General features: G+C 54.5%; 1 protein-coding gene across 1 annotated transcript; it reads left to right on the top strand.

The window, feature by feature from the left end:
- Nucleotides 1–315: 315 nt before the first annotated feature.
- Nucleotides 316–23,298, top strand: ANPEP (alanyl aminopeptidase, membrane). Its single transcript, XM_015811902.1, has 21 exons — nt 316–426; nt 11,329–12,186; nt 12,650–12,792; nt 13,687–13,826; nt 13,934–14,060; nt 14,194–14,348; nt 14,521–14,634; nt 15,116–15,259; nt 15,773–15,838; nt 16,610–16,675; nt 17,605–17,774; nt 18,012–18,088; nt 18,503–18,642; nt 19,087–19,142; nt 20,128–20,275; nt 20,402–20,493; nt 20,613–20,723; nt 21,556–21,723; nt 22,162–22,302; nt 22,388–22,469; nt 22,945–23,298. The coding sequence occupies exons 2-21, from the start codon at nt 11,546–11,548 to the stop codon at nt 23,092–23,094; spliced, it is 2,931 nt and encodes a 976-aa protein (XP_015667388.1). The 5' UTR covers nt 316–426; nt 11,329–11,545; the 3' UTR covers nt 23,095–23,298.
- The last annotated feature ends 1,899 nt before the right edge of the window (nt 23,299–25,197 follow it).

Below are 25,197 nucleotides of genomic sequence, written 5' to 3'. Positions count from 1 at the left end.
TGGCTGGAAGGCCTTATGCTGGAGAAGGAGCCCAGAAGGAGACGTGCTCCAGAAGACCCAATGGCCCCCAGCCGCTATCACTGCCATCCAGAAGACAGAGAAGGCCAATTCCCATGATGGCGGAATCCTGGAGTATCCCAGGAGGTGCATTTCGAGAGGGTGACAGGAAGGAAGGAGGGAGGGGTGGGGAGGAGATTTAGCAATAGGCCACTTCATGTTTCCTTATTCTTTTCCTAAAGCTACAACACAGTGCCCAAACCAGTTGAGCCAGCCTAGGGCTGCACCTGCAAAGCACTCCTCGCCAGGAGCATTTGGGACCGAAGGACGGAGGGAAGGCAGATGGGACAGTCTCCTCCATCAAGCAAGTCCACCTGGCCCTCTGACTGAGGTCTGTGGAGGCATTTTCCAGTGACCCTGAAGGCTCAGGTGGGAACATAGTTGTCAGACCTCTTGTTCTGAAAATGTACTATTGGGGGGAGCAGGATGGAGGGGGGGGGCTCCAGAGGGACGTGCAGTCAGCCTAGCAGCTGCTGGGTGAGACCTTTGCAAACTGCCGCAGTGCTGAGCTCCTGACACGTCACCAAAGGGCGGGGGGGGGGGAATGCTTGCTCTGCGCTTAGGATGTGTTCTCTGAATGAGCCAACTGTTAGCGGGCGAAGGCAGAGGAGCACAGCTGGCTCTAGCAGCCGGTTTTGCAGAATGAAGGTGCCACCTTCCGCAAGGAGAATTGGGAGGTAGCTGCTCGCAGTCCGTTTACTCCGAGGGAAGAGTGCCGAGCCCCCTCTGGAGAGCCTATAAAACAATCCGGCAGCGCAGCGATAATCCGCGTTGCTGGGCAACTCACTCTTCCCATCAGCCCCTCACCTTGAGGACACAGCAGGGTGGCCTTTGCCCATCTGCTCCCAGGGGCCAGCCAGTGCCAGGCAGGCAAATGGCAGTGCCAACTCAGAGGGGGAGGAAACGGGCAACAAATAGCCTTTGCCAGCCTTAGCTGGCTGCCTGTTCCACCTGAAGGCACTTAGAGGCAGGGCAGCCTCTCTCCAGTGTGCGCAGCCACTTCTCAAGACAAGGTCCCCAGAACTCCCATGAGCAGAACAGCCTGTTGGGGTGTTTGTGTGTGTGTGTGTGTGTGTGGGAGGGAGGGAGGGCTGCCTTCTGGGTGCAACTCTGGCAACGTGTTTGGATTCCAGGCTCTTGCTTCTTGCGCTCAAGTGGCCTTCGATGGGGGGGGGGGTTAGGTGGACCGTCATCTTGGCTGGGAGGATCTTTCAGGCTTGGGCCCTTGAACCTCTGGAATCTCTTCCTCGGCAGGCAGGGGCCAGGTCCCACTTCTGGCAGCCTTGGTCCCAGATGCTGCTCTCCTTGTGCCCTGAAGTCCGGGCCTGGGCGGGCCCCTCACCTGCGGCTCAGAAGCTCTGCTCAGCCTAGGTGGGGAACCTCTAAATCACCGGCACCTCCTCTGCCCTTGGCGCCAAAAACTGCGATCCGTGGGAGCTGCCAAAACTTAAGAAACCACCCAAAGGGAGAACGTAAATTCTGTAAGCAAACAGATGAAGTGTGAACATCTGGGGGAAGAGGAAGCCTGGCGTGGTGCTCCCACCCGGCCTGCTTTTAAAACAGGCACCGCTCTGCCACCCCACGGGGGGGGGGAGCCTCTTGCTGCTTCCAAGGGCTGCGTTCCCACACGGAGGGCCACGGGGTCCAGTTCAGACGCAGGGTTTGCCTTTGCACAAGACTCCCAGGGAAAGGAGGCTCTCTAGATCACTTTGGATCCGGGTTCAGGTCCTGCTTGGTGACCTTTGCTGGCACTTCAGGGGGAGGCTGCTCCCCGTGTTCGTGTCTTTGATCGGGGGGGCTCCTCCTGAGCCCCATTTTGAGGCGTCTCGGAGAAGGTGGCAAACTGCTGATGGCGACGGAGCCCACCCACCCGTCGGCTAAAGGGGCTGGTGTGGGGATCTCGAACAATGGATGAAGGGCCGGATGGGCAGAGTAACTCGGATCCAGCCCTATCCAGCCCCAGTCGCTCTTTGCGACTATCTAGGCCGGGACCGAGGCCTTTTCCGCGCGGCCCGTCGGGGGAGAAGCCCGGGGGCCCTTTTCTCCCGCGCCCCTGGCAAGCAGCCGGCCGGTCTTCCTGCCCAGGGCGGCGGGGCGCCCGCAGATGCTTTCCAGATGTGGCGGCCTGGCCGCTGACGGGGAGGCGGGCCCAGTCTGGCTCTGCGGCGTCCGGCCGGGCCGAAGTCCCCGCCAGAGGCCAGCCCGCCCCGCGAGGTGACGCAGCAGCCAGGCACGGCTCGGGCCTCGGCCCCTCATTCCGAGCCCCCCGCCGGCAGCCCGAGGGACGCCCGGGCCCCGTCCCGAGGGCGAGCGGCTCCGGGCCCGCGTCGGCGCGCAGGCCGCCCATGGGGCAAGCAGGTGAGTCGGCGCGCGCGGCCGGCCGAGGCAGGGACGGAGGGGCCGCGAGGGCGCGGAAGGGGTCGCCCGTCCCCGTCGGGCAAGCGGCGCCTCCCGGATTCCGGCCCGGCGGACGGCCCGGACAGCCGCGATGACCCACCGCCGCCGCCTCGCTTCGCCCCTCCGGTGGGCGCGGCCCAGGGCCGGGGGCTGCCCTCCCCCACGGGCCGCGGTGGGCGGGGCCGCCTCCCCCACCTGGCGGGCGGGGCTGAGGAGGAGGAGGGCAAGACGCCGCGATGGACGTCCCGGGTGGCTTTTCCCGGGGAGCGTCTGACTCAGCCCGCGGATCCCCTCCCGCTCTCTTTCTTTCTTTCTTTCTTTCTTTCTTTCTTTCTTTCTTTCTTTCTTTCTTTCTTTCTTTCTTTCTTTCTTTCTTTCTTTCTTTCTTTCTTTCTTTCTTTCTTTCTCTCTCTGTTTAATTTATTTGGAAATTTTATATTGCCGCCTCCTCGCTCACGGCGACTCAAGGCGGCTTGCAGGAAATAGTGTTGCCTCATTCAGATCCTCCCAACTCTTCCTCAAGGGCCGCTGCGCCAACTTGCCGCCTCCTTCCCCGCTACACGTCTCTCTGTGTGTGTCTCTCTCTCTGCCGAGCCTTCAGGGCTTTGGGGAGCGCTGGGCGCTGTGCCCCCCCCAGACCACTCCGGGCCCCGAGGCTGCTGGGCGCCCCCTCTGATCAGGAAAGGAATGAATAGGAAGCTGGAAGTTTTGCCCTCCGTGTAAGCTTTGAAACCCTGCGTGGATCCGGGTGGCCCGGTTGGAGCCTCCCTGGCCAGGCATTGCCAGGCAGGGGGGTTGCCAACACAGCAGCCCCCGAGACTCGCAGGGCAAGGCCTGGCGCAAGGAAGGGGGCAGGCGGAGGCCCTGCACAGGCACGGTGGGTGCTGCCCACAAGAGGACAGGGTAGTTTTTGGAAAGGAGAAGTCAGCGTTTCTTTTTGCCCATTGCCCCACAGAAGTGGGGTGGGGGGAGAAGCAGAGACAGCACGTGCCTCCCTCTACACTTTGTTCCCCTCTACCCTTTGTTCCTTCATTAACCAACCTCCCAACCCCTCCTTATCGTCACAATGTGTTCCTTTCACAATCTCATCTAATCACTTTCACCAAACTGATAATGCCCGGAGCTCATTTCTGCTCTGCTCCTGCCAACAGCCTTTCATAAACTGATAGGAGCACCACTTGGAAAGATACTTTGCTCAGGAGCCCACTGGAGCCATGGAAATGCCATCATAAAAGAAGCCATAAAAATAAATGATTTTCTGAAGGAAATTGGCTCAGCAAGGGGAGTGGGGAGAACGTGGGGGGGGGGGGTTGTGATGAAGACACCAGGCTAGAAACTGGGACCCAGTAAATCATAAAGCCAAGCCGGTGACCTTGGGCCAGTCACTCTCTCTCCACCCTGTGAAGCAATCAATGACAAATCACTTCTGAAAAACGTCTCCAGCGAAGACCAGGCAGTTTCTGAGAATCGGACGTGATTGAGCAGAAGAAAAAAGATACAGGCACTCAGAAGGAGCTTTTAACCAGAGCTAGATTGACGTTGTGGTTAGGCAACAGGCTAGAAACTGGGAGACTAAGTTCTGGTATTGAGCAGTGGTGGGATTCAAATAGGTGAACATCCGGTCCTCTGTGTGGATGCCGCTTCCGGAAGTCCGTGCTGGGCCTGGGCCACAAAAAATTAGCTACCGGTTCTGCCGAAGTGGTGCGAACCGGCTGAATCCCACCACTGGTCTCGAGGCACAAAGCCAGCTGGTGAACCTGGACCAGCCACCATCTCCCAGCCCTGGGAAGCAGGCAATGGAAAGCCAAAAACTTGCCAAGAAACTGCAAGGACTGGTTCAGGCGGTCACTGACTCAAAGGCACACGGGCAAAAGGAAGGAAGGAAGGAAGACAAGAGAACCACCCAGAGAGAGGCTCAAAAAGTCTTCTCAGGCGCTCCAGATCTGTGCAAGTGGCTCTCACCAATGCCAGGGCCCAGCCCAGGAGGCTGCCAAGGGCACCAGCCTGATCTTTGGCTTCCTGACTTGGGCCCAGCACAAGTGGAACAGCTCTTTCCAGACTGGGGGTCAGGACTCCTTCTCTAGTATAGAAGACCTGCCTCTGAGGCCAGCGTTTCTGCTGCTGCCTGAAAAAGCGTCCACTTCTCTGGTTTCAAGCTTTGCTTCGGCTCTTTCTGCCCCTCCGCCCCGCCTGCCCCCCACCTCTCTGGCAAGCCCTAACCAAGCTCCTGGCTGGGATTAGCCTTTCCTAGCCAGGGGGAGACAGGCACGGGGTCCCCAGTGGTCTGCGGGCTGCATCGGGGCTTCTCTGAAGAGGCTGCCTCGGGGGAGGGGGTGTCTGCTGGGCGGGAAATTGCCAGGAGGAACCGGGCAGCACTCTGAAGCTCTGGACCAGAAGAGGAAGCAGCGTGGTTCCCCTTCCTCTGAGTAACCCACCCTGGGAGGCAGGCAGCCAGGGGAAAACAAAGAAAACAGCTGTTCGGCCCTTCCAGCAGCGCAAGCTTTTCCGGTTGTTGGCTGCATGAACGGAGAACTCATTTCAAACTTATAGAAACATTAATGCTGGGAAGGAAAAAGAACATGAAAAACGAATACAGCACCCATCTCATTTTTTCCAGTGCTGCTACTTGTTAGAATAACGGAATAAGAGAGCTGGAAGGGAACTGGGAGGTCTTCTAGTCCAACCCCCTGCTCGAGAAGGAGCCCTCCTATCATCTCGGACAAATCGTCGTCCAATTTTACTTCTTTCCTTCCTGGGTCGTGTGGTATTATAAATAGTTTTTGCTCCCTCAAGACGAGGAAAGGCATATTGACTCCCTGCCTGCCACACAAAGGTTGGCTTTCCCCCTGGCTGAGATCATATTTCATAGTTTCAGCTGCCACTTTGCGGATTAAAATCGCCTAAAGATAGCCGGGGTGTTTGCTTGCCCTGCCCAATGTATTCTGTGCACCGGGAAGAGCAGCCAAGGGGGTGCTGGGGGGGGCAGCTGTGAAAGCGGGTTCTTGGCAGGTGGTGGAGGGCGAGGATCCCCAGCTGGGTGTGGCTGAATGGCCTGGCTGGGCCCTGGAGGGACAGCAGGAGCTACTCGCAAGGAAAGGCCCCTAGCCTTTGGCTAAAGTGGAATTTGGCCAGAGAAGAAGGTGTTGAGCTTGAAAAAGATTTTATATTCAGAGTGGATTGATGGAAGCGTGATTAAGCAAAAGGAACCTCGGCAGCAGCTATTCCTTGAGTTATTCCTTCCTCACGCTTCATGAGATAGATTCATAAGCAGGTGAAATTAATTAATAGGCCTGTGGATTATTTTATTGTTCAGATTTCATCTGCCTTTAATTACATCTCACCTCCCTTGGATTATGGCAGGCAGGAGTTCTGCCTTTTCCCCTCAACAACCCTGTGGATACGCATTGAGAACTCCCCGGGGTGTGCATTTTGTGTGTGTGATCTAGAAAGAGTTGCAATCAGTTCCGTGGGTTTGGGACCAGGTGGAGCCTTCCAGTTCAGGCTATAAAAAAATACTATTATTACTGAGAATAAGAATGAAGACCTGGGCATGTTAAGAGGCAGCGTAGTACCCCAGTTGCCTCAAATATTTCGGTTTGGTTAGATTAGTTCTTAATTGCAGGGCTGAGAAATGCTCAGAGCGGAGGGCTCTTTGGGGGCTGCTGCTTGACCAGCCCCCGTTTCCCGTCTGGGCTGCTCAAGGCTTCCTGGCCAGTCCTGGGTCTTCCTGCGCTGAAATTGCTGAGTTAAATGGGGGCTGATGCCTGGCAGGGACAGGCCAGCTGTCAGGAGCGGGGAGCAAACTCTCATGGGGGGGGGGCACAGTGTGGCAAGGGCAGCAAAGCATCTTGCGGTGTTTCCACCCGAATGAAATGAGGTGACCTGAAAAATGATTGAGATGTCCACGGAAGCCTGGTGGGTCATGTGATGTTTGTGGAAGAGTGAAGTCTATTTTTTATTTATTTATTACATTCCAATAATTGGGCAGTTTTTCTGGGATCTCCTGTTCTTGACTGGCATGAGCAAAAGTTCAGGATTTCATAGACCCACAGAACAAAGGTGGGTCTGAGTTGACTTAGTAGAGACCAGCTTCCTGCATCAGCAAGTTATTGTGCCTCTGCGCCGGCCCTCCCCCTTCTTTGGGGTGGCACATTCATGGAAGAAGGGATGGCGCCTTAGGGCAGGGCTTCTCCGTGCCTGCAGGGAACCAGCGAGGGGGGGGGATCCCTGAATTCCAGCATAGGAGAAGTCCTGGGGGTTCTTCTACATGACTCTGTTTCCCAGAAACCATAGGGTGGCTCACATTGTCTCACACAAGGCAGTTAGTGCAGGAATGCCCCCTGCCTCCCTCCCCACATCCCGTTGGCTTCTGGAGGAGGGCCAACATTGTGTGGATGCTCTGTGGGCGGCTCATGGAGAAGTCCCTGCTGGACCTTTGATAGGTACATCTGGAAAAGCTACAAATGTGCAATTCTGACAAATGTGTGCCGGGTTGTTTTCAGGCAGAAACATACACACAGGGTGCAACTGCATGTTCTGTTCGTCTACCCTTCCAATCAATGGAGTAGAGCTGGAAGGGACCTTGGAGGCTTCTAATCCAACCCCCTGTTCAAGCAGGAGGTCCTATGTATCATTCAAGACTCTTTAAGTAATCACTCACTTAAAAAGGCTAATATTACTTCTGGTTCTCAGCACCTGGGCTGGGCGAGGATATATTATTGTTGGCTGAGAAGAAACAGGCTAGAGCAGGGGGAGGCAACCTTGGCTCTTTTATGACTCCTGGCTCAGGAATTCTGGGAGTTGAAGTCCACTAGTCATAAAAGAGCCAAGGTTGCCTCCCCCTGGGCTAGAGATTGCCCTTTAAATTCCTCCACCAGAGATTCTTGACCAAGGGCTACTTGGTCTCCTCGTCTCTTCATTCCATGAGTTCGCCCCCTCCCTAGAACCCACCTGCCTGATTCTCCTGGGGGGTCTCTGCTTGATCAGCCGGAAGCAGGTATGCTGGTCCTTGCCATCAGCGGTTATTTGGAGATGAACTTTCCCCTTTCACAGATATGCATCCGTTCACCTTCAGACTTCTGGACACTCTTCCTCCTTTGGAATTCCCCAAGCAGCTCCTATTTGCTCCTCCTGTTTACGTGTTCTGGAGGCAGAAGTTAGAGAAAGGAGCTGAAAATGGCAGAAAAGCTTTTGCTAAACAAAACGATGCCAGGTTCTTCATCTAGGAAAAGGAAATCACACCCAAAGGAATTAGCACCCAAAAGCTTACTAGCAGCCAGTGCAGCTTAGGAGCAGTAATGTTACCAGGTGAACCAAGGACTGCCCAGAACTGCTGGTGCCATCTGTCACTTCTGAATGGTCTTCAGAATTTATCCCTGTAGGGTGCATTGCAATAGGCCAACCACGAATAGCTTGAGTAGGTAGGACCTCCCAAACTGGGGAAGTGGGTCATTAGTTCACAGTCTGGCCACAGATGCCGTCTGCTCTTCAGTCAAGACTTTGGGATGAGCCCCAAATTACTTGTCTGTTCCATCTGGGGAAGTACAGTCCCATCAGGAAGAGAAGCTGAAAGGTCTCCAGCAAGGGAGGGCCAAAGAATCCACAGTGCCTCAAGTGTTGTTCAGCCTGAGCTTGTGCTATCCCATCCAGAGGTCACAGCATCCACGCCCCAAGACACAAGTCCAATGGCAGATATGCAACTGGACGGCCTCTGCATGTTGATGATACCTGATCCCATGCCAGTGAATAGCCTCACCCAGCAGCCTCATGTAGATGTTGTAAAGATGTTGTTTGCTCTCATTTTCCAAATCTCTACCTGTGTAAACATGTTGTTGGTGGTTAACTTGAATCAACCTGTTGTTTGTGATTAGCTCAACATCTTGTATCAACTTAGCTGAATGAAAATAGGGCAAACAGGTTGTTATGCTACTGAGGCAAAACAAAGCTTTCATGCTTCTGACATGGCTTCTTTGGTGAGCTCCTAAGCATAACATCACTGCCACTGCCACCCAAACCAGCTCTTACCCACCACCATAGAGGCACCTGCACTTTGCACCTCTGCCCGACCAAAGAGGAAACCAGGATGCAGACCTGGTCTTCTTAGAGGAGTGTCACAACTGGGCCAAACTGAGGACCAGGAAGTTTAGAACGAAGAGATTTGTTAAGATTCCATGTCATGCCAGCAATTTTGGAAAGTACTGTCGTGATTCCAGCCTCTCCTTTTTAGGGAACTTATTCGGAAGATGATGTAGCTTCCACAACTGAGTTATCAAAAAGGGGACGAGTAAATAGAACATAGAATAACAAGGATGGAAGGCACCTTGAAGGTCTTCTAGTCCAGCCTTTGCTTGAGTAGAAGACCTTAGACCATTCTGGACAAATGGCTGTCCAATCTCTTCTTGAAAACCTCTTGTGAAGGAGCACCCACAATTTCTGAAATCAAGCCATTCCACTGATTAATTTTTCTCACTGACAGGAAATTTCTCCTTAATTCTAAGTTAGATCTTTCTTTGATTGTTCTTGGATAAGCAGCAAAATATTTCAAACCAAGAAAGAAAAGTCCGGCTGCCGTGACTCAGCTTTCATATCTCCCTTTGATAATCTTCCACCCGTTGCTTTTTGTCCTGCCCTCGGGTGCTTTAGAGGTCAGCCCCCTCTTCTCTGTGAGAGCCCCTCAAGGACTGGGAAACCGATATCATATCACCCCCTAATCCAATGGTTCTCAACCTTTTTAATGCCGCGACCCCAACCGGTCGTAAGTCGAGGACTAAACCGGTCGTAAGTCGAGGACTAAACCGGTCGTAAGTCAAGGACTACCCAACAGGTCGTAAGTTGAGGACTTTCCCTGCCCGGGAGCGCCGCGCATGCGTGGTTCCGCCCCCTGCGCCCGCCGAGGCGTATCTCGCAAGTGGCAGAGACGGAGCAGGCCGACCACCAGCTGGCCCAGCCCAAGGGAGGTAAGGCACCCGCCGGAAAAGGGGAAAAAAATGGGGGACAAAAAAAATGGAGGACAAAAAAAATGGCGGACAGCCTTGCTTGGCGACCCCCGCGAAATGGTCGATCGACCCCAAATGGGGTCCCGACCCACAGGTTGAGAACCACTGCCCTAATCCTTCTCTTCATTAGACTAGTCAAGCCTAGTTCTCCTGGCTGTTTATTGTTTTAGCCTCCAGACCCTTTATTATCTTCTTGGCTCTTCGCTGCACTCTTTCCAGGGTCCCAACATCTTTTTTTGCATCGTGGTGACCAAATCTGGATGCAGTATTGTCACTTTTTGTGGTCTTGTTGCAGAGTTTCTCTCTCAGTTGATGTCAGAGTAGTTAAAGTCCCCCATTACTATTGTCGTGTGCTTCCTGCACGCCTTAGCTAAATGATAAGCAAAAAGTTCATCTCTCTGCTTGGTTGGGTTGCTTGTAGTGCACACCTATGGCAAGGTCATTTTTCCCCTTTTATTTTAATCCAAATGCATTCAAGAAGGCTTTCATCCTTCGGTTTTGTTTTGGGTTTGTTTGTTTTTTTTGGATTTCTGTAGAGGTGTAGTTATTTCTTACATATAATGCAACTCCACTTCCTCTTTTCTTAGGTCTGTTTGTTTTGAATAGTTTAAATCTCTCTAGCTGTACGTTCCAGTCATGGGTTTCATCCCACCAAGTTTTGGTAATAGCAACAATATTGTACCTGCCCTCACCTACTAAGCCTTGAAGTTCACCCTGTTTGTTCCTCATACTTCGAGTGTTAGTACTTAGGCATCTGCATCCTTTGTGAGAGGCTCTAGGTTTGCTTCCTGCACGAAAAGTCCCAAAGCCCACCAGTTTCTGCTGCTGTGCTGTGATGAGCTGGTCTTTTCCTGCAGCTGAAGACCAGCTCTGCATCCTTTGGCAGTGGCTGCAGCCAGAGACAATCTTGGCAGCAGTCATTGGCTGGCAAGGAGGGTGGTGGGCATCTCAACTCGGCAGGGGGAAAGGCCCGCGGAGAATGCAGCCGCTGGAAGCCATTTGGCTGATGGTAAACAATGGAACAATCCGGCTTGCAGAAGACTGCCTTCCTCGAACCCGGACCCAGGGACTGTCTGGCCCGGACAGAACCGAGTCATGCTTTCCAGCCTCCAGCCCACACCGGATTTGGCATCCTTGTGTATGTCTGCGTATGAGCAGGTGGGAAATGTCATGATTAAAGGGTGGAGCAGAAAACTCCAATTGTTTCTGAGTTTGCAACTGAGATGTTAGCCTAGGACAATGTTTCGTAAATGTTCCGCTCGCAAGACCCCTTCCCACTTAAAATTATGGACGATCCCAAAAGAGCTGTTGTTTGTATGGATTATATTCATTGATACTTATCATATAAAAAATGATGCATTCATAGGATATTTATTTATTGAATCATGTAAACCAATGGTTCTCAACCTGCGGTCTGCAGACTCCTGGGGGGGTGGCTGTGATGTCATCGCAGCAGGTCTGCGAAGGCTTGAAGGAATGTAATGATTTAAATTGGCCACAAAGGCTATTTAAAGGGTGGTGAAGAAAAGCTTGAGAACCACTGATGTAAACAGTGTTAAACCTCTTAGCTAGTAACACAAATACAATATTTTCAGGAAAAAGCCCTATCGTTTTTAAACAAATGAAATAATAATGAGAAGGTGGCGAAAGGGGCGTGGAGGACCTGCAGAGGCTGGCCTCATACACCCAGGAGGGGGTCAGGCAAACCCAGGCTGGCCTCCAACCTCAACTCTGCCCTGCGCTGGCCAGGCCAGCAGCTCCTCTGAATCCCAGGCCTGCCCCTGCTCAGCGGGACTGGGCCGGGGACTGAGGACGGTGGGAGGCAGCTGGCTCTCTTGCCCTGAGAGTCCTTTGAAACTGGGGTTGATTTTCTCCACAGGAACCACATCAAGGTGCATCCAGTTCTCCATTAACTCCCTCAGAAGATAAGAGAAGATGGCCACAGAGCAGAAGTGACCTTCGCCCAGCATTCCTGGCTTAATAATTGACATGTTTCGTCACGCTAAGAAGTCCCCAGAGGCAACACATCTATAAAGGACTTGCGGTGTCTTAGCGATCCCTTTGTGTGCGAGCCCCACTCTGGCCTCTCCTCAGCCATGGCCAAAGGATTCTTCATCAGCAAGTCTTTGGGGGCTGTAGGCCTTGTCCTTGGCCTGGGGGCCGTGGCCACTATCATCGCCCTCTCGGTTGTCTACTCCCAGGAGAAGCAGCGGGCAGACGACCTCTCCAACCAGATCCCAAGCAGCACCAGCGTGGCTGTCACCCCCGGCACCGCCCAAGCTACCACGGCCAACGGCAGCGTCCAAACTACCACAACCAAGCCTTTGGAGCCTTGGGACCACTTTCGGTTGCCCAAAACTTTGATGCCCACCTTTTACACCATCTCTCTGCAGCCATTTCTGACAGAGGTCGGCCCAAACTTCTACATTTTCAAAGGGAACAGCACAGTGGAGTTTCAGTGCAAGCAGCCTACGGACCTCATACTCATACACAGCAAAAAGCTGAATTATACTCTGCAGGGGGCTTTCCTTGTGTCCCTGATGGGAATTGATGATGCCAACCCACCTGCCATCCATAATACTTGGCTAGAGGAGAAGACAGAGTACCTGGTGGTGAAACTCAAAGGGAACCTCCAGCAGAATAAGAAGTATCAGCTGCATGCCGTCTTCACTGGGGAACTGGCAGATGATCTGGCTGGCTTCTACCGCAGTGCATATACAGAAGGAACGGCAACCAAGTATGTGGAAGGGACGGAGTTGTGGGGGGGGGTATGGGAACAGAAAGAGGGACCACAGAGGTCTGTTCCAACCGCTGCAGTTTCCAGGGCTTAGGCTGGGAGTGGGACTGGAGGCCAAGCTGCATCTTCCTAGGAAGCTGATGCCCCTTGAGCAGATCCATCACAAACTCTGTGGGTCCCCTACTTGTGTCTCAGGAAATATTATTTCTGAGAAAGAGTAATGAGAACTTAGAACTTGTTGGTGGGGCAGAGGCCTTCTTGGCTGCTCCATGTGAAGCAGCTCCTAAATGCCACTGTGCCTCTGCCTGTCCCCCACCTGGGCCGGGAAGCCTTTGCTCCCTGAATGGACCCTATCCTGTGGTTGTATATGTGCCCCCTTGAGAGGATCCAGAAAGAGCAGAGCCGGTTAATAGAAAGATTCCTGGGCCTCTTGACTGATGAGATGGTGTCTCTCTTTCTCCAGGCTGTTGGCTACAACCCAGATGCAGGCTGCTGATGCCCGCAAAGCGTTTCCTTGCTTTGATGAGCCAGCGATGAAGGCCAACTTCTCCATCACGCTGATTCACTTGCCTGGTTATGAGGCGCTCTCCAACATGCCCATTAAGAGTAAGTGCCTAATTGGGGGGTGGGCAGAAGAAAGGGCTTCCCCCGGGCAGTGGGCAGGACGTATGGTGCTCTCCATCGGGGCTCGTCTCTGCAAAACCTCCCTCTAGTCTAGGTGGAAACCGGAGGCTAAGCCGAGGCCGAGGGGGGCAGGAACGGGCTGGGGAGAAGGTGCTGGATGACTGACGCAGCAGGACGAGTGTGCTTTTGGGGTGTGTCTGAGCGTGTGAAAAGAAGATTCCTCGGTCACTAGAAAGGGGCAGAGAGACTCTTAAGGCCAGGCTTTAGCAATGGTTAGGTGGTGGCAAATCTGCTGCTGCCACGGAAGGTGCCAGGGCCCCCCGAGGGCTGAGATGTCTGGCTGGAGATGCGCCCACCCGCTTGTGCTCCTCAAGGCAAAAGCAAGTGGGGAAAGGGGGGGATCCGAGCGGGGGCAGGGGGCACCCGTATTCGTGATGACCGTCACTTTAAATAGGCAAGTTGCCCCCAGACGGCCATGGGTGAGAGTGACCACAACACACCCTCAACCTTCCAAGGCTCCCTTGGCTCAAAGGTGCCCCCCCCCCATGGGACACATTGTGGAAAGTCTCTGGGGCAAAGGCAGCAAGGCACCCCCCTCTGCCTCCAAAGGGGAGGGTTGCTCTGCTTTCACACAGGGCATGGAGAGGCCACCCGCTGAGCCCCACAGAGCAGCATCTGGCTGACCAGGCCTGTGAGTGGACAAGGGCGTGAAAAGGGGGTGGGGGGCCTTCCTCCCAAAAGAGCGACTGGGCCAAGGGGTGAAAAGAGAAGGGCCCTTCTTCGGGAACTTGTGCTTGGGGAGACAGAACCCTTTCCTCCTGGCAAGGCGGCCTTTCTGCCGAGCTCACCCCTCACCATCTCCGCCTTTTCTTCCAGGAACTGAGGCGGTAACAATGCCAAGCGGAGAAATCTGGACGCGGACTGAATTTCATCCCACCCTCAAGATGTCCACCTACTTGCTTGGTTTTATTGTCAGCGAGTTTGAGAAAGTGTCTGTTACCGAGAATAATACCCTGGTAGGCCTGCTCTAGCTGGGGACCCGCTGCCCACAACGGGCGCATCCTTCGGGTCGCTCTGCCCTGGAACAGGGACCTTCCCTGAGCGTTCTTGGGTCCTCTTTCAGATCCAGATCTGGGGCCGCCCCAAGGCGATCAGGGAGGGCCAGGGGGCCTACGCACTCAACGTCACGGGGACCATTCTCCACTTCTTTGAGAAGGAATACAGAGTACCTTATCCTCTGACGAGATTAGGTAGGTGAGGAGGGCTGAGACACAGGTGGAAGTCTTGGTGCTGGGCTGGGGGCCGGGAGACTGGTGTCCCCTTCAGTCACGATGGGTGTCCTGTGGGTGTGACCCACCCCCGTGGGCTTAAATCTCTTCCCAGACCAAGTTGCCCTTCCGGATTTCAACGCTGGAGCAATGGAGAACTGGGGGCTGATCACATACCGTGAGAGTGCCCTACTCTTTGACCAGGAATACTCTTCCATCGGCAACAAGGAACGGATTGTGACAGTCATTGCTCATGAAGTAGCCCACCAGGTACTTTCTAGATTGTACTTTTGGAGCAACTGAATCCCCACCCACGTAGAGGGCATGCCAGGGAGCTTCTGGGCAACCCCCCCTTCTGGCTATCTCCCTGGCACCCTCCCCTCTCGTGCCCAGGGGCTCCTAGAAAGAACGCTTACGGGGCGAATCTCCTTCCTCTCAACAGTGGTTTGGAAACCTGGTTACCCTGGAGTGGTGGAATGAGCTGTGGCTGAATGAGGGCTTTGCGTCCTATGTGGAGTATCTGGGTGCACATGAAGCTGAGTCCACGTGGAATATTGTAAGCCCCGTGTGTGGGTGCTGGATGGGATGGGAAGGCAACAGGGACACCCCTGAGCCAGTGCAGCTGATTGGCCGAAGGTGGGGCTGTGCAGTACAATAGGAGAGGAGCTTTTTCCAAACTCCGACTTTCCCCTGGATAAGTATGTTGTCTGAAGACAGCACTAGGTCTTCAACTGACTTGGCTGAGAGTGTTGTGAGCATCTAGGCCAAGTCTCTGAAGGGCTGTGTAAAGTCATCTAGACGTGCCCTTCCTGGTTCCGGAGAGGAAGGACTTCTCCTGGGACAAAGGTCTCCACAGGTCTTCCTGATGGATCCAAGGCCCCTGTGGTAGATCCAGGAGAAAGAGCTTCCACATCCTGCCCTTCCAACTATTGACCCACTGGCAGTAAGGTTGCTGCCCACAGTGGTCTTTGGTGGGGAGAAGGGCTCAGGGCCAGTCAGGTCGCTTTGGGATCTGAGATTAAGGCGTTCATTTTCAGAAAGATCTGATTGTGCCGAATGATGTCTACCGTGTGATGGCCATCGACGCCCTGGCTTCCTCACACCCGCTCTCCAGCCCTGCAGAGGAAATCAACACTCCCGCTCAGATCAGTGAAGTCTTTGACTCCATTTCCTACAGTAAGGTGAGGAGGGGGCTGGGTAAATCCCTGCCTGACTTGGAGAGCAGAGAGGACGGGGGTTGGCTATTCTCCAGAGCATCTGAAGTCAGGACAAGAAGTAATGAATGGAAACTTACAAAGGAAGATCTACTGTAACCTAGAACTAAGGAGACGTTTCCTGTCAATGAGAACAATCTTGCCTCCAGAGGTTGTGGGTGCTCCAACCCTGGAGATTTTTAAGAAGAGATTTTTCTGGAACGGTATAAGCGAGTCTCCTGCTTGAGTAGGGCTTTGGGCTAGAAGACCTCCGAGGTCCCTTCTGTTAGTTTGTGAATTCAGTATCTGTTTGCTGAGCCTCCTCACTGCTGTGAAGCGTGGGATTTAGAGAACTCGATCCCCAGGGACCCAGCCTGCTCCATGCCCTGCATGGCCTTCCTGAAGCCTCCTTCCCCTGCAGAGGAAGGAAAGAGGGGCGAGGCGGAGGTGGGGGGGGGGCGGCCTCTGCTTGCCTCATTGCAGCTTCTTTTCTCCCTGCAGGGGGCCGCTGTGATCCGGATGCTCTCGGAATTCCTCACCGAGGCCGTGTTCAGGGAAGGGCTGCAGGTAAGGGGCTGCCTTCCTTCGCCTCCCCTCCCTGACTGGTGCACAAGCTAAAACTGTGACACACACATATACACCCCATGTTGCCATGTATCGCCGTGCCCTTTTTTTGTGGGGGGGGGGATGTAGAAGGGCAGGTCCCGCAGATCTCCAGGCAGCCCTTTCAGGAGAGAACCGAGCTGAGAACAGTTGCAGCTTGCCACGCTGGTGAACGACCAGCAGAAACCAAGAGCCCTTTGGACCCCCCCCCCGCTTCGGTGGGATGAGCGAAGAGCCCTTCCCAGGTCCCTCTGACACCCCCCCACCCCCCCTGCCGTAGGGAGGCAAGCAGGCGGCTGTCTCCCTCTGGGCCAGCAGCAATTCCAACCTGTGTAAAACCTTACCCACTTTTTGTGGGTAAGAGGGATGACGTGTAGGGGGATACGGCACCTCTGGGCCCCTTCAAGCTGGTGTGGGCAGGCCCCCCTCCTCTGGCCCTGGCATTTTCCTCCATGGCGGCTGCCGTCAGGGTCTGGGGCTGCCGACCTCCCCGTCTACCAGGCAGCTCCCCCAACATCTGTGTGAGGTGCTGTGGCAGCGGCGGCTGGGTGGGTGGGGCCCTCCTTGCCCCTCCCTGCCCTGAATGTGGGTGAGTCTCTGTCAGCCAGAGAAGTCAACCAGCTGCAGAGGGAATTGCCAGCAGCACACACACACACACACACACACACACAAAAGGCAGCCCCGAGCTATCCTGTGTTTGGGGATTCCGCTCATCTGACTCTCCTTTCTCCACAGACCTACTTTGAGACCTACCAGTATGGAAATACTGTTTGTGATGACCTCTGGGAACAGCTGCAGAAGGTATGTTTGAAAGCCTATGCGAGCTGCTCCCATAGAATTCCTGAGTTCCAGAGACGGGAGGATGTTTTTCTACCCGATGAGCTCCTTCCTCAGGCTTTAGAAGGGCCTGAGCAGGCCAGCCAACCTCTTGCCCTCTGCATTTACTGATCTGATGGAGACAACTACGCCTAATAGCAACATCCAGAGTAGCCTCTTGCCTCCCCTCCCCTAACCCTAACCCTAACCCTTCCCGTACTTGTGACAGGTCAACTCCAACCGCCCTCCTCCCTTCGAGGATGCCATCCTACATCCTCCGGTTGGAAGTCCATCTGACATTTCCCTACCTGAAGCCACCCTCTCTTCCTTCAGATCTCCTGTAGGCCCACTCTTAGCCACCCATCCACAAATCCCATCTCACCCGGAAGCCAACACAGCTGTGAGGGCATCTGGCTCTCTTCTCTCCCCATCATCTCGGTCCGACTGCCCTGCGCTGATTTCTTTTGAAGGTTACAGTGCAAACTTCCCATTAAGAGTAACAGAAGCACTAGACCCCAAGCACGTGATGGGAGGGCAAGTCCAATAGCCTTGCAAGTGGCCTTGGTCCTTGACCTTTGGTGCTCCATCTTACTCAGATTGTTTCTCTGAAGCTCTACTCTAGGCTGTTCTGTCTGCCTAACTCCAGTGGCAACCCTCTCCTCTTTCCTTCTGTGGGCCCCTGCCCGTGTTGCCAACAACCGGCCCAGTTGAGGCAGAGACAGTTCCGTGGCATAAGAGAGAGGAGCTCCATTCCAAAGGCCGGTGGGGCTGTCTGGCAGGTGGCCTCAATCAACTTCAGGCTGCCTGGGATGCATTCCCTGCCAAAAAGTCCAAATCTTGAGATTAGGCATTCCAGAATACCAGAGCCAGGAGCCATCTTCTCAAGCTGTGTCTCTTTGATGCTTCTGGGACAGGCAGTAAAGAAGAACGTGAATCTTCCAAGCACCGTCAAGACCATCATGGACCGTTGGACCTTGCAGATGGGCTTCCCGGTTCTCACGGTTAATACCGCCACAGGCATCATTTCCCAAAAACATTTTCTGCTGGACCCAGAAAGCCCCGTTGAGAGACCCTCACCGTTCAAGTAAGTCGGGAGCTTTGAGCCTTTGCGGAGAGGGCAGCCCTCTGTGTGGAAAGAGCCTTGCCCAGAGACTGACTGGAAGGAATCCTCTTGGCTATGTGCAGCTCTTGGCCATGGGGTCACATCCTGCTGTTGGGGAGACGAGGCTCATGCAGTCCACGAATGAAGAGGACCGGGTTGAGGCAAGGGAAGGAACAAGGGAGGGCAGAAGCTGCTCAACTGACAGACGGTTTCTTGCAGATACATCTGGATCGTTCCAGTTTCCTGGCTGAGCAAAGGAAAGGCGGCAGAGATGTACTGGCTCACAGACACTACGGGTATAATTCTGTATAGTATAGTCTGTACCACCTTTGTTGTTATAGTACAAAGTTACAAGATTGTGCTCAAGAGTTTTAGGAGATTTGATGGGAGTTTGCTTAAGGCTGCCCAGGTGGCTTTGGCTAGCTGGCCCAAGGGGGCTGTGGGTGCCCTGGCTTGATCTGCTGCTGCCCGCTGGGGGCAAGACCGCCTCCCTTGTTGCCAGAGGGAGGGGGAGCTTGGTGGCCTCCTCCTCCTCCTCCTCCTCCTCCTCCTCCTCCTCCTCCTCCTCTTTTTCTGATCTTCAAAATGAAATTTGGGAGAAGGCATCAGTGTTGTATGTTTAAAACTGTGCAAAATTCACCTGTAGCCCCCGAAGAGGAGCGTGGCAGCTCTTGCAGTAGAGAGGGACCACCTTTCTTCCTTTTTTGCAGCTGAAAATGTCAACTTCTCAACTTCTGCTGACCCCACCCAGTGGCTGCTGCTCAACGTTAACGTCACAGGCTACTTCCGGGTAAACTACAATTTGGAAAACTGGCAGAGGCTCATGAATCAGCTGAACGAAGACCTCCAGGTAGGCTGTCAAAATATCAGCAACCCTCTCTGTCCCAGAAACAGCTATGGTGAAACCTCTGTGACCTCCAGGCCCCGGGTAAGGGAAGCCCTCCCAGAGACACAACGCTGGGGAGGCAGGGAGATGCTTCCTTTTCCAAATCCTGAGCAGTTCCTCCTCCCGTGTCCCACAGCATCTGTTTGTTCTTCCTGTGGGCCTCCAGAAGGCTCCTCCAAAGGCTTGGGATAGCCTTGCATCTCATTCTCCAGGCCCACTCTTGGATGGGAGGTTGCCCTCTCTCGGTCCACAGTCTCCCTTGGCGCTCTGCCAGCACGACTGGCAACGGTCTTGAGGCAGGACTTGAGCTAGTGAGCCAAAGGGTCTCTTCTGGGATTCTCCTCTTGCCCTCTGCCTGATTTTGCTAACTCTTAATTCAGTTTCTCTGACTGTTCTGTTCCTTTGCAGATGATCCCGGTTCTAAATCGTGCTCAGATCATCGATGATGCCTTCAACTTGGCCAGGTGAGAATCCCTTTATCCCCCCCCCCCCGGTACTGGGGAGGAGAATTACAGTAAGATTGCTGCAGGTCTGAGGGTTTTTCTTCCTCACCCTGCTTAAGGGCTTACAGATAGTCCCTTAGTTATGACCACAATCGGGACTGGAAATGTTGGTTGTTGAGTGAAGCAGTCATTAAGCGAGCTACCACGTGACTACTTTGCTCAACGACCACAATCTTAGGATTCCCAATTGCAGTTGTTAAATGATCTCCCAGGTAGAGCCTGGAAAAAAGACCACTGTGAAATCCAAGCAGGGGTTTGGTCCAGCTGCTTGCCGCACGGGGCTTGGCCGGCCAGACTCCAGAGGGAGTCTGCCACCTTCTCTGCCATTCCCCCCTTGACTTTCTGGGGACGCTGGCAGGGAAGGTAGCCAATGGGGATCATGTGATTGCAGGGCACTTGGCAACTTGTCTTAAGCGTGAGCAGGTTGCCAAGCACCCAGATTGCAATCGAAGAATTGTGCAGGTGTTACAACAGCTGTAACTTCGGGCACAGATCATAAGTCCCTTCGTTCAGCGCTGTCCAGATTTCGCACAATGAGCGGTTGCTAAGTGAGGACTCCTTGTATTCACAAACTCTGCTTGTTTGGATGTGAAGCTGGCTTGTTTGTTGGCTTTGGAGCCGTGGAGTGCCCGCTGTCGCCTGCCACTGCCCCTCCCCCACCACAAAGGCTCTCGCTCCACACCCACAGCTTTTTCTCCAGCTTTTGTCGCCATCAGCGATGGGACCAGGACTTTCGGGGGCCTTTCCCTGCATGCTGTGCAGATCTGGCTGGGCTGAAATGCTCCCCCCAGCAACTCCCGCCCGATGGGGTCTTTTCCCCAGGCGGCAGCAACAGGGCCCTCTTGGCGGGAGGCTGCTGAGCTGGTCCAGGGGCGCCCTCTTTGGGCTACGTATTGAGGCAGGGAAGAAACCAGCCCCACAGCCAGCCCCTCTGCTGCCCTTTCAGAGCCAAGCATGTGGGCACCGACCTGGCCCTGAACACCACCCGCTACCTGGCCCTGGAGAGGGAGTATCTTCCTTGGGACACGGCTCTGGGCAACCTGGACTACTTCCGCCTCATGTTTGACCGCAGCGAAGTCTACGGGCCGATGCAGGTGCGAGCTCCACCCAATCCCAGCCCTTCGGTCCCTTTCGCTCCCCACAGAGGACATGCTGGGGGGGGGGGCTGGTCTCCAGCTTCATTCCAAGAGCCTAATCAGACCTTCCTCTTCCTGTTGCAGGGATACATCCGGAAGCAGGTCACCCCCCTGTTTGAGCACTTTCGGAACCTCACTCAGAACTGGACCAAAATCCCGGATGGCTTGATGAACCAGTGAGTCTCCAGGGATGAGGAGGAATGGGGGAGGGCATGTCTGTGCATGGCAAGGCATTTAGAGAGAAGTGGGGAGGGGTCACTCCCCTTGAATGAATACCCCTCCCTCCCTCCTTTAGGTATAACCAGATCCTGGCCATCCGCACGGCCTGCTCCTACGGCGTCCCTGGGTGCAATGAACTGGCCGCCTCCTGGTTTAAGGCCTGGGAAAAAAACGACACCAACAACCCGTGAGTGCCTGGCCCTGGGGGGCCCCTTGAGCAGGGGGAGCCCACTGGGGGAACGCAGCTGCTTTCTCGGCAGGCCGCCCTCTTCCCCGCGGGGCTGGTCCCTCCCGCTCGGTGTCGGAGAGCAAGTGGCTTTTAACCCCCCTGGGGAGGACAGTTGGAGGAGGGCCCTGCCCTGCACTCAGACAGAGGACAGAGCCTAACATCTTTCATATGGAGTTATTTATTCATTACATGTATTCAAGAATAGAAGAAAATGCCACTTTAATGCCAATGCCAGGAAAGCGTCCCTCCTGGGCTGTGGCTGAGCTGAAGCAGCCTCCTGGGCAGAGTTTTTTTTATTTTTATTTCCAGGGTGGTGTGGATTTGGGAAGGGCAGAAAGGCCCCTCCTCCCACTCCTCCGATCTTGAAAGGCATCGCCCACTTAGTTCTCTTGGTCGGGAGGACAATGAACACCCTCCTGCCCCCCCCCAGTCCAGCCAAGGGCTTCTTGCAGTGCAGACGGCTTTTCTGAGTAGGGCACTTTTAGCACAGGTTTGTCCCAGTCCCTTTTCTCCCTGCGGCTGGCAGCGGCGTCTGTTCTTTTAGGCCAAAGGAATCCTCCTCGGCCGCCACATGCCGGTGCAGCCACCCTCGGGCCGGTTAATGACAGGGATCTGCACATCCTGCCAGTTGTGCAAAACCTCCCCCTGTATCCCCCCCCCGTACAGCACTTTGAATGTGCTGGACCTGAAGATGCTCATTCTCAGTGAAACCTGCTCCTCCCCCTGCCCCGGTGTCTCCCTTCTCCCACCGCTTTGCCCGTGGGACTCTCAGCGACGGTCTTGCTTTCAGGATCTCGCCCAATCTGCGCTCCGCCGTCTACTGCAGCGCCATCCGCACAGGCAGCCTGGAGGACTGGGACTTCGCCTGGAAGATGTTCCGCCAGGCCCCGGTGATCTCGGAGGCCGACAAGCTGCGCGCGGCCCTGACCTGCAGCCAGACTCCGTGGATCCTTCAGAGGTGAGCTCATCTCTGCCCAGGGTGGCAGCTCACAGGGCTTCCTCCGATTGCCAGAGATGAGCTGGGAGATTGCCAGGATTTTTATTTTATTTTTTTCAAAGCACTGGGGCACAGTTCAGACCTCCCCAGATAACCCCTGGCTCTCAAACAAGGGCAGGTGGGCAATCTCAGGTGAGGAGCTCCTGACGCTCATTTAAAGGGAAGGAAAGCTTCCTGGTTGGAACAGCTGCCCATCACTAGGGGCTTTTGGGAAGAGGCTGGACAGGCGCCTCTCAGGGATGGTTTTCCTGCACAGAGCCATGGGTTGGGCCAGAGGACCCTTGTGGCCCCTTCCAACCTACAATTGTACGATTGCATGAAAAGAAAGGAAGCCTAGGCCACAGCTATTTGGGGAGGGGGCACACATTTCTGGAGCTACCCATTATTAATCCCTCGCAGGTACCTTCAGTATACCCTGGACCCCAACATGATCCGCCGCCAGGATGCCATGTCCACCATCAACAGCATTGCCAGCAACGTGGTTGGGCAGTCCCTGGCCTGGGATTTTGTGCGCATGAACTGGAAGACCCTCTTCCAGCAGTGAGTGTGCCCCCCCTTCCCCCCCGAACCACCCAGGGCTGGGTGACGGGAGACCAGCCACTCATCCCCCTGTCTTCTGGTCTAGGTTTGGGAGAAGCTCCTTCTCTTTCTCCAGCGTCATCCAGTCGGTAACCCAGAGGTTTTCATCCCCATTTGAGCTTCAACAGGTGAGGCCGTTTGGGGTACGGGGAAGGGGGGTTATGGGGAAGCCTGGCTTTGCAGAGAGCGACAGCCACCTTTTGAGAGCAGCCAAGTCCTCCATTTATGTATCTGCCCGGTGAGAAGAAGCACTGGAGGTCAGTGAACCAGGCAAAAGCATCTCCTAAAGGTGGTGCTGTCTTCCCGGCCAGCAACTGGAAGGGGAGCATCGGATCAGCTCTACTTATCTTACTCGGGTTTTTCAAAAGGCTTGCTGGGTGAATTATTTATTTTGTTCCCAGAAGGGCTTCTTCCCGACTGATCCAAGTGCAGAGGGGAGAATGTGGTGGGAGAGAGATGTGAAGGAAGGGGGCCAGTGGGAGTCCCTTTGAACACTCGGGGTGGGGGAGCGCAGCTCTGATCAAACCCCAGAAAAACTGTGAGCCGGCAAGCAGAGGCGCTTGGGAAAAACGCGTCTTCCTTCTCTTTCTGACTGGCTGACAGCTGGAGCAATTCAAGAAAGACAACGCGGACGTGGGCTTCGGCTCAGCCACCCGGGCGCTTGAGCAGGCCCTGGAGAGAACGAAGGCCAACATCAAGTGGGTGGCAGAGAACAAGGCGCTGGTCCTGAAGTGGTTCCAGGAGAACTCGTAGGGGGAATCGGCCGGTGCTGCTGCAGGGTGAGGGCAGAGGGTCAACATCTGGGATGTTGCAGTGGCCTCAGTGACACTTTGCCCTTGAGCCACGGCTCTAAGGCAGAGGAGCAGGTGGGCTGCAACTCTCTCCGGTGGCCGTGGTAAGGCCCCTTTATATTTTGTAACCGCAATGCTGTAAATTAAAACAGTCCCTTGAATGATATGTGCAGATACTGCTGGAGGAGGGGAAAGGGAAGAAATTGTAGGGCCGTGTGGGGTTTGACCTGGTGCCAAGCCCTTGGCAGATCTTGTGATGCCAGCCATCTTGGTACAGCACTCTGGTCTCCCCTGTGTCTACAGTAGGTGTTAGCAGTGGAGAACGGGCTGGGCACGTGACTCCTGCATCCGCACCCTTTGGGCAACACGGCCTTGGCAAGACTGCACAAGGAGCTCCTGCCTCACTAGCAGGCTTTAACCCCCATGTTCATGGCTTGAGCAGCTTCAGGAGGGGAGGCGCAAGAAGGGAAGGGCTGTCTCCCCCAAAGAAGCCACTTGAAACCCAGGAGGCTAATTCAGAGGAGCTGACCCAGCAGGGAGGCCAAGGGAACCTCTGTCCTCCATTTGGAGATGGGCGGAGGAGGCAGCTCAGAGCAAACTCCCACTGGCCGTCTGAGGAATGACTAAGGGAAGGAAGAGAGGGATTAGGCATGACATGAGAGCAGTCTTCCAGTAGGCCTTGACTTACTCTCTAAAGCACCTGAAAGCAGGACAAGACGTAATGGGTGGAAGTTTAAACAAAGAAAGATCCTACCTAGAAGTAAAGAGGAATTTCCTGGCAGGGAGAACAGTGAATCAATGGAACAGCTTCTATTGGTGAATTCCTGTTTTATTGTCTCCAAGTTGCTCCAAAGAACATTCAGTCCCTCCTTAGCAGAAAAAGAATGGAAGAATAATTCAGACTGGGTTGAAGCTTGAGGAGGGGGTGGGGCAGGTGGTCATCTAGGTGCTGGAATCCCCACAGTGGGGACCTGAGGAACAGGGAACTGCTTTAACCATGTGGGACATCAAGATGATTGCAGCACCTGAACCCCCGAAAAGGGAGGGGGCCCATCTGGTCCCTCACGGTGCCTGATCTGCCAGCCCCCCCCCCTACCGGGCCAGGCTCCAGCTGCAGCCGGGGAGGGTCAGCTGTGCTGCCCTTTCTCTACCTGCATCGCAACGTGGCACCACCCAAGCCAGAACACACAGTGCCAACACTGCAACCGTTTCACTGTTCTTGCAAAAAGAATACAAGCTTGCAGAAGCCGCTGGGGAAGAGCTGGCTGAGCAGAAGGCCCACATTTCCATAATCTTTGTGAATAAAAGGATGAAAACTGGACTCCAGCAACAGTCTCTAAAGAATTGATGCACAAGAAAGACCCTATTTTTATACAGCATTCTCTGCGTCTAAATTTATGGTAGATGCAAAATTTGGTCTCATGAGGCCAACATGTTCCTGCAGCTGAACCTGCCATTATATTTATCATACGGTTTGAATCTTTCTTCCATAAATAAAAGCACAGCCTCTTCGGGATTTCTCTTCATCTCTCTCTGTCTCACAAGCGCAGGCATTAAAACGTCTGTGTTCTTGGGGGGACAACTCTGTAAGAAAAACCGCAGACTCGGCAGCCCCTTTATTGAGCAAGCTCCCTCCGTCCGGCCACGGCAGGGCAGGGCAGGGCTCTGCTTGCTTCGTGGGGGGGGGGCTCCCTCTTCAGCGCTTGGCACGGCTGGAAGAGAAGCAGCAGCCGCCCCACGTGGGAAGGAGAAGCCTCCTCTGGGGGCAGCCATGACAGATGCAGTAGCCTTTGCTCCTGAGGCACCAGAAAAACAGCCCAACAGGAGTTTTGCAAGCAAACCTCCTTCCTTCCACCTGAGGGCCTGGATTTGCCTGGAACAGGAAGGCAGGTGCCTTGGCAGGTGGCAGGCAGGCAGGCCAACCCCCGGATTGGCTTTATCCCTTAAATCTTCTCTCAAGGCCGCCCAGGTCAAAAGAACCTCTTGAGAAGCTTCAAACGCATGTTGTGAGTCCTGTTAGGAGCGGTCAGAGAAATGTGAAGGGGGGGAGGAGGGGCTGAACACC

Source organism: Protobothrops mucrosquamatus, unplaced genomic scaffold, assembly GCF_001527695.2.
Source record: "Protobothrops mucrosquamatus isolate PMUCROS unplaced genomic scaffold, P.Mucros_1.0 scaffold56, whole genome shotgun sequence".
NCBI classification, from domain to species: Eukaryota; Metazoa; Chordata; class Lepidosauria; order Squamata; family Viperidae; genus Protobothrops; species Protobothrops mucrosquamatus.
The sequence above is the reverse complement of the archived record's forward strand: the minus strand, read 5'-3'. Positions and strand labels throughout refer to the sequence as shown.